The following is a 17,462-nucleotide window of genomic DNA, read 5'->3' on the forward strand; positions in this document are numbered from 1 at the left end:
AACAACTGCAACGATTCGCTGAAGAGCAGTGGCGAGAAAAGTCGTACAAACGGGGCAAAAGTCACTTAAGAAATGTTTCGCCGAGTTAAAACTCTAGGGCTGCTTTGCGAGTAGGCAAGAACCCAACTACAACTATCTCCTGGAAAGGGCTACTCAGACTACTCAGCAGGAGCAACTTTTGAGTGTTGCGGTCTCAAAATGCAACTCGAAACTGACAATAAGTTTTCGGTACTTTCCGCAGCTGACCTGCTTCCTCTGGTAATTCCCCATCAGCCCATCCTTTCACGAGCGGGGAGAAATGGGCTGAAAACACTCCCAAACACAAGAGGATGTGGCTGCCGAAGAACCAGAAGCTCGAAACTCCAGATTCCCCTAATTTAGGCAGCCAATCTGCAGCCGAAAGATTTACAAAGCAACCTTGTGTAGGTGGCAACCGGTACAGTTTGCAAAATGGTAGATACTGGACTGCTTGGCTGTTTTGCAAAAGAAAAAAAGAAAAAAGAAGCTTTTTGTTTTGTTTTGTTTTTAATTTTAACAAGCTGCAACGCACAGCCCTCGCAAGCTGGCATGCGTGCTTTGCAGATGGTAGACTTGGTCTCTAGGATCATCGCTCTCCTGGATCCCGTGTCTCCGAGAAAGGGGGATCTGTTTGTTTTGCTGAGGATAAGCCAGTCCTGCATGATGCACGGTGAAGGAAGATAATAATAATAATAATAATAATAATAATAATAATAATAATAATAATAATAATAATAATAAGAAGAAGAAGAAGAAGAAGAAGAAGAAGAAGAAGAAGAAGAAGAAGAAGAAGAAGAAGAAGAAGAAGAAGTAGTAGTTGGAAGGGACCTTGGAGGTCATCTAGTCCAACCCCTTGCTAAGGCAGGAAACCTTATACCATTTCAGACAAATGGCTGTCCAGTCTCTTCTTAAAAACTTCCAGTGTTGGAGTATTCACCACTTCTGGAGGCAGGTTGTTCCACTGGTTAATTGTTCTAACTGTCAGGAAGTTTCTCCTTAGTTCCAGGTTGCTTCTCTCCTTGATGAGTTTCCATCCGTGGCTTCTTGTCCTGCCTTCGGGCGCTTTGGAGAATAGCTTGACTCCCTCTTCTTTGGGGCAGCCCCTGAGATACTGGAAGACTGCTATCATGTCAGCCCTCACCCTTCTCTTCATTAAACTACACATACCCAAATCCAGCAACCGTTCCCTATATGTTTTAGCCTCCGGTCCCCCAATCATCTTTGTTGCTCTTCTCTGCCCTCTTTCTAGAGTCTTGACATCTTTTTTACATCGTGGTGACCAAAACTGGATGCCGTATTCCAGGTGTGGCCTTACCAAGGCCTTGTAAAGTGGTATTAGTACTTCACATGATCATTCCCTCCCTAAAGGGTCAGGATAAATTTTGACTTCCAGGGTGTTTGCAGTAAAGAATAAGGGCATTTATTTTCTTGCTAAGGTCTGGGAATCACAAAGGCAGCTGATGGGCCCTTGCAGGAAACAGGACACTGAGATTAGAGGGTTTTTTTTCTTGCCTGACCCACCAGAATTCTTCTTTTGGCATAAGAGATGCCATAAAACATGCTTTTCCCCATCTAATACCAACTTCAGGTTATACTGTTATATCTGGGCTACTGATTGGGTTAGTTGTGGGATGGGAAACCATGAGCAAGTAAGTGAGCCAGCTTAGAAGCTGGAAAATAGTGTAGAAGAACAAGTTTCATACGATGAGTAAGAAAGTTGTGCAAATGCATTGCGCACAGTTTTGGGTTTAGCTCCACTGAAAGGAAACGTTTACTTTGAGATGATGATGACGACGATGATGAAATGGGTTATCTTGGTGAAGGACGTTCAAGTAATCCAATTGGCAATGTTGTGTGGAGGAGGAGAAGGACCAGGAAGGTGAAGAGAAGATAAAGAAAGAGGAAGGAGAGAAGGAGAAGGAGAAGGAGAGGAGAGGAGAAGAGAAGAGAAGAAGAAGGAAAGGAAGGAGAAGATGGAGAAGGAAAGGTAGAGAAGGAGGAGAAGACAGAGAAGGACAAGATAGAGGAGAAGATAGACAGGAGGAGAAGGAAGAGAAGAAGAAGGAAAGGAAGAAGGAAAGAATAAGAAGGAGAAGATGGAGAAGGAAAGATAGAGAAGGAGGAGAAGACAGAGGACAAGATAGAGGAGAAGATAGACAGGAGGAGAAGGAAGAGAAGAAGAAGGAAAGGAAGAAGGAAAGAATAAGAAGGAGAAGATGGAGAAGGAAAGGTAGAGAAGGAGAAGATAAACAAGAGAAGAAAGAAGAGGAGGAGGAGGAGAATTGGTCAATGGGTAGTTCCTAAACCCCACTGCATACATAAAACATATCGATTATCCATATGTCACGGTTCCGACAGATGGAGACAGACTTTGAACATGAACGTGGCTGCAGCCATGTGCCCTACTCATTTTCGGTTGACACCACCTAGGTGAAGAGATCCTCTTACCTCTTATACATATATATGGAAAACCTTTGGGGGTGTCTACTCAACGTCCTAGAGGAAACAGCTCTTAGGAGCAGCAGATGAGAAATCCTAGTGGCCAGTCAAGCCAAAGAAAACATCTCCACTCCCATTGTTGGAACAGCTTGGCTGGGATTATCTGCCAGCTGCCCTCGGAAAGCTGTTTGGGCAAACTTCACCGGATCCAGCTTTTATCATGATTAACCGCTCTCCGGCTCAATCAATTACCTGACACTCCACCGGCGGTGAGAAAATAGGTCAGCCTAAGAGCTACGGTGGAGATAAACGGTAGGATTTGGAGGCAGAAGCCTGGGGGGCTCAGCCTAGCAGGAGGAACAGAAGGGACACACACACACACACACACACACACACACACACACACACACACGTGGGGGGGGAGGGAGGTAATTGCTTCTCATAGGGAGAGAAATCATGCAGGTCACTGGCCCCCACCTCCTCCAGAAGACCAATTTGAGTTTGGACACCCACAACCCAATCTTATTATTCATTTAGAGAGGGGGCGGGGTCCTCACCTTACAACCCCAAAGTGTCTGTCGCTAAGCGAGACAATGAAGTGAGTTCCCCCCCCCCGCCCGTATTTTACAGCCTTCCTTGCCGCAGTGGTGAAGTTAGTTAAGGTGGGGAACCTCGCTTCCCCCACTGATTTTGCTCGTCTGAAGGTCACCCAAGGGGATCACGGCAACCGTCGTAGGTACACGCCAGTTTCCAAGCGTCTGGATTTTTGATCACCTCCCCCACCTCCCCGAGGTCGCGTGCTGCAATGGCCGTAAGTGAAAAAAAAAAAAAACACCCCACAAAACCCCCCCAAAACGGTCATGACTTGCTTTGGTAACAACCAACAGCCGCTCAGTAAAACAGTTGTAAGTGGAGGATGGCATGGAAAGGGGGCAAAATCCCTCTGCAGAGGCTGAGACCCCCCCTCCTCCCCGCCCCCCCCCAGCCTCCCTATCCAATGGGGAGGAATCTCCTTCATGGGTTTCGCTGGACCTTGTGGCCCCGGATTCAGCCTTGCTGGCCTTTCCTGGCCTCCGCAGTGCGTCGTCGTCGTCGTCGTGGTTGCTGTGTTTGTCGGGGGAATTCAAAGGGTGGCTGTGTAACTTCCTGTCACAGCTGCCTCAAAGCTTTCTGCTGGGCTCCTCCGTTCAGCCCAGCCGAACATCCTTGGGAGGAATGAAGACTTGCTAGCTTTAGCAGTCCAGAGACCCCTTGGTCCTTGGGGAGGGGTCTCTTCCCAAGCATTGCCAGCAGGAGAGGCAGTGTGTTGGAGGTCTGAAGTCCCTATTTCTCTCTCTCTCTCTCTCTCTCTCTCTCTCTCTCTCTCTCTCTCTCTCTCTCTCTCTCTCTCTCTCCTCTCTCTCTCTCTCCTGGTTGCACAGGAACCGCTGCGGATGGCAGACAGGCAGAAAAGCAGCTGTGCTGCTTCCCCAACAGCCTGCTCCCCTCCGGATGGAGCCATGCAGGGCTCCCCATTTTGCATGGGCAGCGCCAATGCCGGGAAGCCGCAAGATCTCTGCAGCCACGGCCGGATCCTCCTGCAAGGAGACCTCCCCAACCCCTGCAGGAACCCCTATTACTCAGCCTGCCTAACCTGGATGACACGGTGAGTTCTCTTTCGCAAGAGGGAGGACACGTGATGAAGTGGGAGGTGTGTGTGTGGGGGAAGGAGATGGCAGTCAGGAAAAAGGAGAAGGAGAAAGAGACTTTAAGGGGCGGTGGTGGATATATATATATATATATATATATATATATATATATATATATATATATATATATATATATATATATATATATATATATATATATATATATATATATATATATATATATGGGGAAAGGCACAGGGACGGCAAAAGACAGAGCCAGGGCCACAGAATTACGAAGGAAGAAAGCTGGAGAGGCCATCAGCTCACCTGTTTAGGATGCTCGTGCTGTTGAAGAGGTGGAGACAAGGTTTCCTCCATGGCGGACGTCACCTTCCAGCTCACAATGAAGTCCTAACAGCTGTTCTGCCTCCTGCAAGAGCAACTGAACCTTGGAAGCATCCATTTCTCTCTGCCTCCATTTGGATGGAGAAGGACCGTCTCTCCTTATAGGGAAGTAAATCAAGGTGGACCGGAACGCTGGAGGAAAAGTAACAGAATAGCAGAAATCGGAAGGTTTGGGATTAAAGCTCCTGGACTAACCAGGCTTGGGCTGGATCCCACGGTGTGCTCCACTCCAGGAGAACAGCAGAATAACAGAGCTGGAAGGGACCTTGGAGGTCTTCTAGTCCAACCCCCTTCTCAAGCAGAAGACACCCCCCCCGTCCCATTTCAGACAAATGTCTGCCCAGTCTCTTCTTAAAAACCTTCAGCGTTGGAGCACCCACAACTTCTGGAGGCAGGTCGTCCCGCCAACCAATTGTGACCCAGCCTAGGAAAAAAGATTTCAAGAAACATAATATTAGAGAGTCAGTTTGGTCTAGTGGTTAAGGTGCTGAACTAGAGGCTTGGAGATCATGAGTTCTAATCCTGCCTCAGGGATAAAAGCTGGGTGACTTTGGGGCCAGTCCCTCTCAGCTCAAACCTCCTTAAAAAAATTATTGTGGGGGGAAATAGAAGGAGAGACCTTATTTGAATACTTCTAATTAAAATAAAAGGGACGCGGTGGCTCAGTGGGTTAGGACGCTGAGCTTGTCGATCAGAAGGTCGGCAGTTTGGCGGGTCGAATCCCGAGTGCCGCGTAACAGAGTGAGCGCCAGTTACTCGTCCCAGCTTCTGCCAACCTAGCAGTTCGAAAGCACGTAAAAATGCAAGTAGAAAAATAGGAACCACTCCGGTGGGAAGGTAACAGCGTTCCGTGCGCCTTTGGCGTCTAGTCACGCCGGCCACATGACCACGGAGACGTCCTCGGACAAGCGCTGGCTCTTCGGCTTTGAAACGGAGACGAGCACCGGCGCCTAGAGTCGGAAACGGCTAGTACGCACGTGTGGGGGAACCTTTACCTTTTACCTTTTAACTAAAATAACCTTAAGCTAATTTGTCCTCGGAAAGATTCCAGCTAAAATGTCCTGGGGAATCACTTTCTTTTTCTTTCTTCCTTTTCGCTCAGAAATAATAGCAACCCCATTTCCCAGGATTGTAAAGAAGAAGATTCTGAATTTGCCGGGGAAGACAATTTACGACCTGAAGAAAAGGTACTTTTTCTTGCCCCTGAACTTAGCAATGGGCCATTATGTGTGTAAACTGGACAGTTGAGAGTTGACAAACTCTCACCAAAAAGATGTGGAATATGGCTTTCCTCGACCGGTGTTAAGGCGGTTCACAACATTGTGTCAAGGCAAAGCAAAATGAATTCCCACTGATTCCACAGCGTTGGGAGATTTCAGGTTTCCCAGTGAAAACGTCTCTTATCAAACTGCCGGCAAATAAGAGTGGGTGATCCTAATTCAGTGCAACCGATATGATTTTATATATGTCTTTAAAAACATCTTTAAGAGCTGATTTTGCACTCTGGATGGGCAAAGCTGTCTGTTTTATTCCCCCCCCCCACACACACATCCAGTTCCTTTTTAAGAATTGCACTTTATTTTTTTATTTTATTTTAATTCCATTTATACCTCGCCCTTCTCCGAAGACTCAGGGCGGCTTACAAGCTTAGCAGTAGCCTTCATTTTATGTATATGCCTGCTTGTTAGGGCTTTCACACACTCCCCCAAGCGGCATTATTACAAAGTCAGCTTATTGCCCCCAACAATCTGGGTCCTCATTTTACCTACCTGGGAAGGATGGAAGGCTGAGTCAACCTTGAGCCTGGTGGGACTCGAACCTGCACTAATTGCAGGCAGCTGGTGTTACTTAAGGAGGCATTAGCCCACTGCTCCACCAAGGCTATTCTATTCTATTCTATTCTATTCTATTCTATTCTATTCTATTCTATTCTATTCTATTCTATTCTATTCTATTCTATTCTATTCTATTCTATTCTATTCTATCAACTGAACTCAAATTCATATTCTACTCTATTCTATTCTATTCTCTTTTTTTAATCCCATTTATATCCCGCCCTTCTCCAAAGACTCAGGGCGGCTTACAATTTAAAGCACAAATCAATGTGCTTAGCAATAGCCTTCATTCTGTGTATATGCCTGCTTTATTAGGGCTTTCGGCCCCATCTCAAGCGGCATTATTACAATGTCAGCTTATTGCCCCCAACAATCTGGGTCCTCATTTTACCTACCTCGGAAGGATGGAAGGCTGAGTCAACCTTGAGCCTGGTGGGACTCGAACCTGCACTAATTGCAGGCAGCTGGTGTTACTTAGGGAGGCATTAGCCCACTGCTCCACCAAGGCTCAGCCATGCACTCCTTTTTTGCCATGCACTCCTTTAAAAACATTTGACAAAGTTTCTGGTGAAAAGGAAAATAATAATTCAGTAACAGGACGGGTCAAGGAGATTTAAAAGTGGTTCTTCTGGATCCAGCTAAAGCTGGGTCCATTTAATTTCAGTCCCCCCATCTTGCAAACTGTGGTTTAGGCCTGAAGATGTGCAATTCCAACCCAGGTTCATAACTTCACAAGCTTGGCAAACCCGCTTCATCCCGTTTCTAACTCGAGCTTTGAAAGCACGGTGGTTTGCCAAAGTTGGGCCTCTGATGCGTGTCCTCGTTTGCTTCCAGGGTCCTTGCAAGGCCACCCTTAACAAGGAGATTCCGGAATTTGCCGTGCATTGTGGGATACCGGGATGCATCTGGAAGGGTCCAATGAGCAATTTGGAAGTAAGGGAGAAAAAGCATATCGGCTGGGGACTGGCTAACTGTAGGGTGAGGAAGAATGGAAGAGATACGGGAGGCGAACCAGTTTGGAGATTAGAGAATTTCAGACTGCTCTTGGGGGAAATTGTTGTCATTAACTTCAGAGATGGCTTACAGATAGAGAGATCTCCTGACAGGGGTGTCGTCAGGCTCGCCAAAACCAAGAAAGACACGTTGCAATTCTTCTCCGCAAATTTCTTTAGCGTTCCTCACTTATAGACCATCCATCTTGCCAAAGCAAACTATGTGCACAATAAAACGTGGACTCTGGGAACCATTGAGGGGGGGCAGTCTTCATCCTCTTTCTCTCACACAATCTCTTGCTCCTCGGGAATCCAGCCCTTCCCTTCTGGGAATCTGGACATCGTTAAAAGTCAAAATGGTGGCTACCGCCATGTCATCAAAGCCTTGCTTCTTTTTTTTTTAAATGCCCTTCCCCTTCCTTGTAGATGCTCTTAAACTCCTATAAAAATCAATTTCCTTTTCTCCGGGGTTAAAATTCTTGCCAAAACGTATCTTGCAGGATCATCGCCGCATGTGTGAATATGTCCTGGTCAACTACGGTCAGGCAGCGGTGTGCAGGGTGTTGATGGATCCAAGTGCTGGGGATAATCCCGAAACATCCAGGAATGAACGTCAGGTCCTTCCATTAAATTTGTCTGACTTTCTGTATTTTAACTGGATATGTATGTTTACATCTGTGCTTTATGGCTTCATAGCTCCATGTCTGTATCTGTCTGTCGTCTGTTCCCTATCATCCCTCCCTCATCCCCTTCTTTCTCTCTTTCTCCATCCATCCACTTCTCTTACCTTTTCTTCCACTTTTACCAATCCTTTCCTGAACAGAATCCTTCGGGACTTTGCCACAGCGATGAAGGTTGCCAATTTTCCAGGATTGGATGCTTATTCAAGGTAGGGCTGGCAAGCCGTGAGCACCAGGATCTCTGCCAAGGCATGGACACTCCGGCTGGTGCCCTTGATGGATGCCAGGCTGAGAGTTGTCAAACGGGACCAAAGCACTGAGTCCTTCTCCTATCGTGGGTGTCCTGTTCCTTCCCAACAGGGCAACGCAGGGGATCAAAAAGTTCATGAGAAGAACGCAGCAGGGAGACACCTGTTGCTGCTGCTCCACTATGTCAACCACCTGAAGGGCAATTCATCCCCAAGAGGCAGCCAGTCCAACTCACCTTTAATAGATACCAAGCTTTTGATGAAGACTCCTCTCACCCTGAAGATTCAGGATCCCGGGGGAGAAAGCTCCTTTTCTGCGTCGCCGGTGGAGGAGTGGGAGGTGAGCTGGTGCACCCTCTTGAGAAGAGTGAAGAGGGTCTCTTGGCTGGAGACCAAGCTGCAAGTCTTTGAGAACATCACGTCGGTGCTGAGCAAGGAGATGGCTAACTCCCACCAGAAAATCCTGGCCTTCCGGGGACAGAGGGGCCTTGACCAAGATATGATTCGTGGCTTAGAGCTGAAGGTAAGTCTGCAGAAAGCCAGTGAGGAGGTGTAGGAGAAGGAGTAGCAGAACCTGGGGGTGGAGTCAAAAGAGGGAACAGCCTAGAATCCCTATGTGGTCATGAATGAACTAAGTCTAACTCTCCTTGAACTCTGTTGACCCTAATTTAACTCCAAGCAGATACTAACCATTAGTTGATAAGATCCCTGTGATAACTTCACTGTGATAACAAGGAGTTTTGGACATGAGACTCAGCTATAAGCCCCAACTGACAAGGTTGGTGAGTTCATTAAGCCAAAGAAAGAATGTTACTGCTCAGCCGAATGGAGCAGCCCTGCCCTACGTCCTCCACTTACTACCGTCTGTTACAACAGCCTTGGGAAAGTTGACTTATGACCCACCCTGAAAGTTACAGCCGTTGCATCTTCCCCATGGCCTCGTGACCCAAATGAGGGTGCTTGGCAACTGGCTGGCGTTGAAGGGAATTGCAGTGTCCTGTGATCGTGCGATCACAATTTGCCACCTTCCGACCCACAACGTCAACGGGAGAAGCTGGATTTTGCTTCACAAGTTGTGACGATTCACCTAATGAGCACAGTTAAAAACAATCATAAAATTGGGGTCTGGTGCTGTAATGACCCATTTTTATGACCCTTTTATGACTTCCACTGCAATTGGGGTCATAAGAGCCGAGGTGGCGCAGTGGTTAGAATGCAGTACTGCAGGATGACTCTGCCCACTGCCAGGAGTTCGATCCTGACCGGCTCAAGGTTAACTCAGCCTTCTGTCCTTCCCAGGTTGGTAAAATGAGGATCCAGATTGTCGGGGGCTCATATGCTGACTCTGTAAACCGCTTAGAGAGGGATGTAACGGCAGTGTGAAGCGGTATATAAGTCTAAGTGCTATTGCTATAAGTCAAGGTAAACCCTAAAAAAAACCTTTAAAAAAAGAGAATTTTTTTCTCCTCTCGAAGATTGCTGATCTCCAGCGATGCCTGGCCCAGAAAGACGCCGCTCTCGTCAGGCTGGGGAACAGACTTCACTTCTCCGAGCAAGCTTCTTACGACGGCGTCTTCCTCTGGAAAATTACAGATGTTCATCAGAAGTGCTATGAAGCTATCTGTGGGAAGGTCGACGGCTTCCAGTCGCCCGGTGAGGCTCCCGTATCCAAACTGGCCTTTCAAAATGTTCTAAGTGGTAAAGCACTTAGCGTAAACATCCCATGTGTTTTGAGGGCGCCAGGGTTGGAGAAGGCTGGTTCAGAAATGGTTCAGTATTAGGACTGTTCATGCTGGAAAAGGGAAGAAAACTTTGGGCCTCCCGCAGCATCCCTCTGCTGTTCCTTAAAGATACTCTTTCTTTTTTGAGCATTTGTTTGAGGCTGAAAAAAATGCTCCTTCCTTCCTTCCTTCCTTCCTTCCTTCCTTCCTTCCTTCCTTCCTTCCTTCCTTCCTTCCTTCCTTCCTTCCTTCCTTCTTTCCCCTTTAATTCCCTCCCTCTCTCCCTCCCTTCCATCCATCCTTCCTTCCTTCTTCCCTCCCCTCCCCTCCCCATCCCCATGTGAAACTGCTTCTAATTTCCACGTTCTCCTTCTTTCCAGCATTCTACACCTCCCGATATGGGTACAAACTGTGCATGAGGATCTACCTGAATGGAGAAGGCAGAGGCAGAGGAACCCATGTCTCACTTTTCATCGTACTTCTGAAAGGGGACTATGATGCACTGCTGCCCTGGCCTTTCACGCACAAGGTAACAGAGACCTATTGTTGTTGTTGCCATGAAGTGAAACAGTACCAAGGAAGAAAGGATTTTATTCTGTTCTGTTCTGTTCTGTTCTGTTCTGTTCTGTTCTGTTCTGTTCTGTTCTATTCCATTCCATTCCATTCCATTCCTTATTCTAGTTTACTCTACTCTACTCTACTCTACTCTGTTCCTTACTCTACTCTACTCTATTCTATTCCTTACTCTACTCTACTCTACTCCATTCCTTACTCTACTCCATTCCTTACTCTACTCTACTCTATTCTATTCCTTACTCTACTCTACTCTACTCTACTGTACTCTACTTTACTCTATTCTATTCCTTACTCTACTCTACTCTACTCTAGTCTACTTTACTCTATTCCTTATTCTATTCTATTCTATTCTATTCTATTCTATTCTATTCTATTCTATTCTATTCTATTCTATTCTATTCTATTCTATTCTATTCTATTCTATTCTATTCTATTCTATTCTATTCTATTCTATTCTATTCTATTCTATTCTATTTTCCATTCCATTCCATGGATGGATGAAACCAGCAGTTGTGAAAAAGTGGCCAGAGAATACTACATCATTGTGCATTATTCACATTCCTGATTTATAAGGAGAGGCTAAAAATAAAATAAAACAAGGAAATACATAATAACAACAAGGGAAACAAATAAAAATCCCTTGCCAGGCCTGGTAAAAAGAAGCAATCTGTTTGCCAAAGCCGGCTGAAGAAAATAACCCCGCACGGCTGAGACGGTTTCACACAACCGTCTCAAATGAAAGCCAAGTCTTCAAACAGCAGCAGCCCTTGAGCAGAACTTGGCAACATTCCTGGAAATCCTCAATGACAAATCAAAGGCAAAGTGTTTTGGCTTTTTTTCTTCCGCTCCTTGACATAAACCATAAAAAAAAATAAAAAATAAAACTAAGATACAAGATAAAATAAATAAAATAGAATGGGATTAAAAAAATGTAGTGAACCTCAGCAGCAGGGGAGAAACACAACTCTTGGGGCTGGGAATTTGGAGAATTTTGAACCCTGAGTTCATTGGGGTGGGGTGGGGGCCTCTGACGAACAGAAGACTACAAAGGGACAGTCTTCTTCTCCAGAATATCTGATGTAACTACATCCACCAGAATGGGGAGAAAAAGTAATTCTCAAACAAGCTAAGAGTTCAAATTCATCACAAAAAAGATACATGGTGGAAATAAACGTGGATCTTCTTAAACTGGTGCTGGAATCGGAACAAACGCAGAGACTGAACTCCCAGATTTAAAATCCGGGAACGCTTGAAAGGGGCTTACAAGTGGCAAATAAAATAAAATAAAATAAAATAAAATAAAATAATAAAATAAATAAATAAAATAAAATAATAAAATAAAATAATAAAATAAAATAAAATAAAATAATAAAATAAAATAAATAAAATAATAAAATAAAATAAAATAAAATAAAATAAAATAATAAAATAAAATAATAAAATAAAATAAAATAATAAAATAAAATAATAAAATAAAATAATAAAATAAAATAAAATAAAATAAAACAAAATAAAATAAATGAGCCATTTCCTTTAGATCGGAGTAATTTCAGTGGCAAGTTGGTGACCCAGATCTTTGGCATTCCATAACTACTGTTCAGGATCACCCAAAGTTGGATGTCTAGCTGATCAGCCGATTTTATCCAAAATTCATGAAATGAGGGGTCCTGGTGCTCTGTGAGCTAGGTTGTTTTCCCGCAGGACATTTCATTACCCACTGCTTACACTGAGGATGTTACCTAGTTGGGTCATGAAACGTCTGCAAGAAAACAACTAAGCTTAGAGAGCGCCAAGGACCCCACACTCCTCCTCCTCCTCCTCCTCCTCCTCCTCCTCCCTGACAACCCCACTCCCTTCTAGCACTGAGGAAGTTACCTAGTTGGGTCATGAAACGTCTGCAAGAAAACAACCAAGCTTAGAGAGCACCAAGGATCCCTCATTTCAACCCCTAACTACAAACATTCATGAAATTCCTTAAATCATGGAATCAGGTCTTCAGCCCCCTGCTCAAGGCAGGAGACCCACTACCATTCCAGACAAATGGTTGTCCAATCTTTTCAACGCTCTTTCGCTAGACTTTTATTTCCTTCCTTTCCCGCTAAAGATGATAAAGAGACCCTTTGGTAACCACGGCTGGTCCAGCTGGGATGGTTGGGACCTTGTCAAGGCCTCCATTCTTTGTAAAAAGTGGCTTTTTTGGGGGGGGGGAGGGGGAGGTTCCCAATCCTACTTCTCCCACCATTTGTTGTCAGGAGGGGGGGAAAACTTTCTGCTCTGTTTGACCGGCCTCTCTCTGACCGGCCTCTCTCTTGTTCAGGAGTAGGTTGAATCTTTGGAGAATGGGCTGCTCATCCCGCACAATGTTGATCTTTCCAGGAAAGGTGGAGGAGTTAGTTAAGAGCTGAGGGAGAGAGCTCCCAAACTCTGGACTCCAGGTTTAAAGTTCAGATCTGGCAGGGGAAAGAAGAGTCTTCCTTGCCAACTACGGAGAAGCTTTGCGGGTGGGAGGACAGCCTCCCCCGGAGTGGATTGCGTCCAGGTTGGGGTGCAAAGCAGGGGTGCTACTTGGGTGGGCTGCGGTTTGCTCCATTCTCCCCTCCGGGGAAGTCTTGAGATACTGTCCTCCTCGCCATCTGTTCAACTGCAGGAATGCTTCCATCCGGGGGAGACCTTGAGATAAGGGAAACTATCTGCTCTTTTTCCCTGAACCAGCAAACCCCGAAGCTGCTGAGAACCCAGACCCAGCCCAATCTTTCATAGTAACAATGACAATAAAGTTGGAAGGGACCTTGGAGGTCATCTAGTCCAACCCCTGCTCAGGCAGAGTTCCTATCCAAGAAGCTAACTTCCTCCTCCTTCTTCTTTTCTCTCTCTCTCTCTCTCTCTCTCTCTCTCTCTCTCTCTCTCTCTCTCTCTCTCTCTCTCTCTCCTTGCAGATCACCTTCACGCTACTCAGCCAGGACCACGGAGACGACTTGGTGACCGCCCTCCATCCAGACCCTACCTCTGCCTCGTTTCAGAGGCCAGCGGCTGACACGAACGAGGCCAGCGGCTTTGCCCAATTCGTCCCTTTGGCCAAGTTGCAGTCCCCGAAATACGCTTATTTGAAAGAAGGCACCTTGTTCCTCAAGTGCGCGGTGGAAGCCAGTTCGTGATCCCGCGCCTCGCTGGGGGCGAAGGGCATGTATGAAGGCTGTGAGCCATGCCGAAAAAAAAAACATCCCAGGTGACCGGATGTTGTGCAGACAGGGCTTTGCAATAGACTTGATTTGGTCCTGCAAAAAAAGGGCTGATCCAACCCAGCCCTGGTGCTGCCCTGGTGCTGAGCTGTGCGTGCTCCGTTTTCCTGTCTCCAAATCCGTTCCTTGTCCTAGTGTAGTCCAAATCCAGAGTGAGTGGACATTGTCTCTGTGTCATATTCAGAAGCTGTTTCCCTTTCCTTGCCAAAACCCAAAGCTGGCATGGCGAGATGACAAATCATGCGGCTGAACGTGTCCGAGTGCCAAATTTGGGGTGTAAACGTATGAGAAATGTCACGTTGCTTTTTTTTTATTATTATTATTATTTTTGGTCCAGAGGGCAACAACGTTCACCTCATTAATTTTTTTTTTTTAAATGAATTGACTGGACAGGGTTGTTAACAGCCGAGTCCTCATTGTGTCTACGGTGTGTGGTTTATTTAACTGACAGATTAAAGGTGCGTCTGAAGAAGCAGCTCCAGAACTTATTTTAAAAATACGCGGTTGGGATGGAACAGATTGCACCATCCACGGGCCTTCTTTTACTCGAAGCAGGCCGCCTTAACAGTTTGCTGTTTAAAAAGCATGACAGTGCACTGAGGTCGCTCTTGCATCTATTTTCCAGTTGCCTTCGAATCCTGTTGAAGGTTGCTTCGCTTTGCTTTACATAAAAGAAAGCTTTTTTTTCTCTTTCTTTCTTTCCAGCATTGCATTCCCTAAGAGGTACAGTAAACTTTGTTGGAGATTGTGTGAGGGTAAAGCTGACAGACTTCCTTCCTTCCTTCCTTCCTTCCTTCCTTCCTTCCTTCCTTCCTTCCTTCCTTCCTTCCTGTTCAAGGGTGCCTTGAATTATAGAATTTGTTAGCCTTCCTTCCTTCCTTCCTCCCTTCTTCCTTCTTCTTTCTCCCTCTTCTTCCTTCCTTCCTCCCTCCTTTTTTCCTTCCTTCTCCTTCCTTCCTTCCTCCCTCCCTCCCTCCCTTCCTTCCTTCCTTCCTTCCTTCCTTCCTTCCTTCCTTCCTTCCTGTTCAAGGGTGCCTTGGATTATAGAATTTGTTAGCCTTCCTTCCTTCCTTCCTTCCTTCCTTCCTTCCTTCCTTCCTTCTTCCTTCTTCTTCCTCCCTCTTCTTCCTTCCTCCCTCCCTTTTTTCCTTCCTTTTCCTTCCTTCCTTCCTTCCTTCCCTTCCTTCCTGTTCAAGGGTGCCTTGAATTATAGAATTTGTTAGCCTTCCTTCCTTCCTTCCTTCCTTCCTTCCTTCCTTCCTCCCTTCCTCCCTTCTTCCTTCTTCTTTCTCCCTCTTCTTCTTCCTTCCTTCCTCCCTCCTCTTTTCCTTCCTTCTCCTTCCTTCCTTCCTTCCTCCCTCCCTCCCTCCCTTCCTTCCTTCCTTCCTGTTCAAGGGTGCCTTGGATTATAGAATTTGTTAGCCTTCCTTCCTTCCTTCCTTCCTTCCTTCCTTCCTTCCTTCCTTCCTTCCTTCTTCCTTCTTCTTCCTCCCTCTTCTTCCTTCCTCCCTCCCTTTTTTCCTTCCTTTTCCTTCCTTCCTTCCTTCCTTCCCTTCCTTCCTGTTCAAGGGTGCCTTGAATTATAGAATTTGTTAGCCTTCCTTCCTTCCTTCCTTCCTTCCTTCCTTCCTTCCTTCCTGTTCAAGGGTGCCTTGGATTATAGAATTTGTTAGCCTTCCTTCCTTCCTTCCTTCCTTCCTTCCTTCCTTCCTTCTTCCTTCTTCTTCCTCCCTCTTCTTCCTTCCTCCCTCCCTTTTTTCCTTCCTTTTCCTTCCTTCCTTCCTTCCTTCCCTTCCTTCCTGTTCAAGGGTGCCTTGAATTATAGAATTTGTTAGCCTTCCTTCCTTCCTTCCTTCCTTCCTTCCTTCCTCCCTTCCTCCCTTCTTCCTTCTTCTTTCTCCCTCTTCTTCTTCCTTCCTTCCTCCCTCCTCTTTTCCTTCCTTCTCCTTCCTTCCTTCCTTCCTCCCTCCCTCCCTCCCTTCCTTCCTTCCTTCCTGTTCAAGGGTGCCTTGGATTATAGAATTTGTTAGCCTTCCTTCCTTCCTCCCTTCTTCCTTCTTCTTTCTCCCTCTTCTTCCTTCCTTCCTCCCTTTTTTCCTTCCTTTTCCTTCCTTCCTTCCTTCCTTCCTTCCTTCCTTCCTTCCTTCCTTCCTTCCTTCTCCTTCCTTCCTTCCTTCCTTCCTTCCTTCCCTTCCTTCCTGTTCAAGGGTGCCTTGAATTATAGAATTTGTTAGCCTTCCTTCCTTCCTTCCTTCCTTCCTTCCTTCCTTCCTTCCTTCCTTCCTTCCTGTTCAAGGGTGTCTTGGATTATAGAATTTGTTAGCCTTCCTTCCTTCCTTCCTTCCTTCCTTCCTTCCTTCCTCCCTTCCTCCCTTCTTCCTTCTTCTTTCTCCCTCTTCTTCTTCCTTCCTTCCTCCCTCCTCTTTTCCTTCCTTCTCCTTCCTTCCTTCCTTCCTCCCTCCCTCCCTCCCTTCCTTCCTTCCTTCCTGTTCAAGGGTGCCTTGGATTATAGAATTTGTTAGCCTTCCTTCCTTCCTTCCTTCCTTCCTTCCTTCCTTCCTTCCTTCCTTCCTTCTTCCTTCTTCTTCCTCCCTCTTCTTCCTTCCTCCCTCCCTTTTTTCCTTCCTTTTCCTTCCTTCCTTCCTTCCTTCCCTTCCTTCCTGTTCAAGGGTGCCTTGAATTATAGAATTTGTTAGCCTTCCTTCCTTCCTTCCTTCCTTCCTTCCTTCCTTCCTGTTCAAGGGTGCCTTGGATTATAGAATTTGTTAGCCTTCCTTCCTTCCTTCCTTCCTTCCTTCCTTCCTTCCTTCCTTCCTTCCTTCCTTCTTCCTTCTTCTTCCTCCCTCTTCTTCCTTCCTCCCTCCCTTTTTTCCTTCCTTTTCCTTCCTTCCTTCCTTCCTTCCCTTCCTTCCTGTTCAAGGGTGCCTTGAATTATAGAATTTGTTAGCCTTCCTCTTCCTTCCTTCCTTCCTTCCTTCCTTCCTCCTTCCTCCCTCCTCCTTCTTCCTTCTTCTTTCTCCCTCTTCTTCTTCCTTCCTTCCTCCCTCCTCTTTTCCTTCCTTCTCCTTCCTTCCTTCCTTCCTCCCTCCCTCCCTCCCTTCCTTCCTTCCTTCCTGTTCAAGGGTGCCTTGGATTATAGAATTTGTTAGCCTTCCTTCCTTCCTCCCCTTCTTCCTTCTTCTTTCTCCCTCTTCTTCCTTCCTTCCTCCCTTTTTTCCTTCCTTTTCCTTCCTTCCTTCCTTCCTTCCTTCCTTCCTTCCTTCCTTCTCCTTCCTTCCTTCCTTCCTTTCCTTCCTTCCTTCCCTTCCTTCCTGTTCAAGGGTGCCTTGAATTATAGAATTTGTTAGCCTTCCTTCCTTCCTTCCTTCTCTTCCTTCTTCCTTCCTTCCCTTCCTTCCTTCCTGTTCAAGGGTGTCTTGGATTATAGAATTTGTTAGCCTTCCTTCTTCCTTCCTTCCTTCCTTCCTTCCTTCCTTCCTTCCTTCCTTCCTTCCTGTTCAAGGGTGCCTTGAATTATAGAATTTGTTAGCCTTCCTTCCTTCCTTCCTTCCTTCCTTCCTTCCTTCCTTCCTTCCTTCCTTCCTTCCTTCCTGTTCAAGGGTGCCTTGGATTATAGAATTTGTTAGACTTTGTCCCTTCCTTCCCTTCTCCCCTTCCTTCTCCCCTTCCCTCCCTTCTCCC

At 46.1% G+C, this 17,462-nt stretch overlaps 1 protein-coding gene across 2 annotated transcripts; it reads left to right on the forward strand.

The window, feature by feature from the left end:
* Positions 1–3,857: 3,857 nt before the first annotated feature.
* Positions 3,858–14,250, forward strand: LOC310650524 (TNF receptor-associated factor 1-like). Of its 2 annotated transcripts, XM_083380084.1 has the most exons (9): positions 3,858–4,102; positions 5,593–5,677; positions 7,160–7,258; positions 7,818–7,934; positions 8,141–8,206; positions 8,358–8,768; positions 9,721–9,898; positions 10,347–10,495; positions 13,479–14,250. In XM_083380084.1, exons 1-9 carry the CDS (start codon positions 3,891–3,893, stop codon positions 13,695–13,697), a joined length of 1,536 nt encoding a protein of 511 aa, XP_083236210.1. In that variant the 5' UTR covers positions 3,858–3,890; the 3' UTR covers positions 13,698–14,250. The 2 variants fall into 2 exon arrangements, with proteins under 2 accessions (XP_083236210.1, XP_083236211.1); XM_083380085.1 differs by lacking the exon at positions 7,160–7,258.
* The last annotated feature ends 3,212 nt before the right edge of the window (positions 14,251–17,462 follow it).

This window comes from Vipera ursinii, assembly GCF_947247035.1.
Source record: "Vipera ursinii genome assembly, contig: scaffold_202, whole genome shotgun sequence".
NCBI lineage: Eukaryota > Metazoa > Chordata > Lepidosauria > Squamata > Viperidae > Vipera > Vipera ursinii.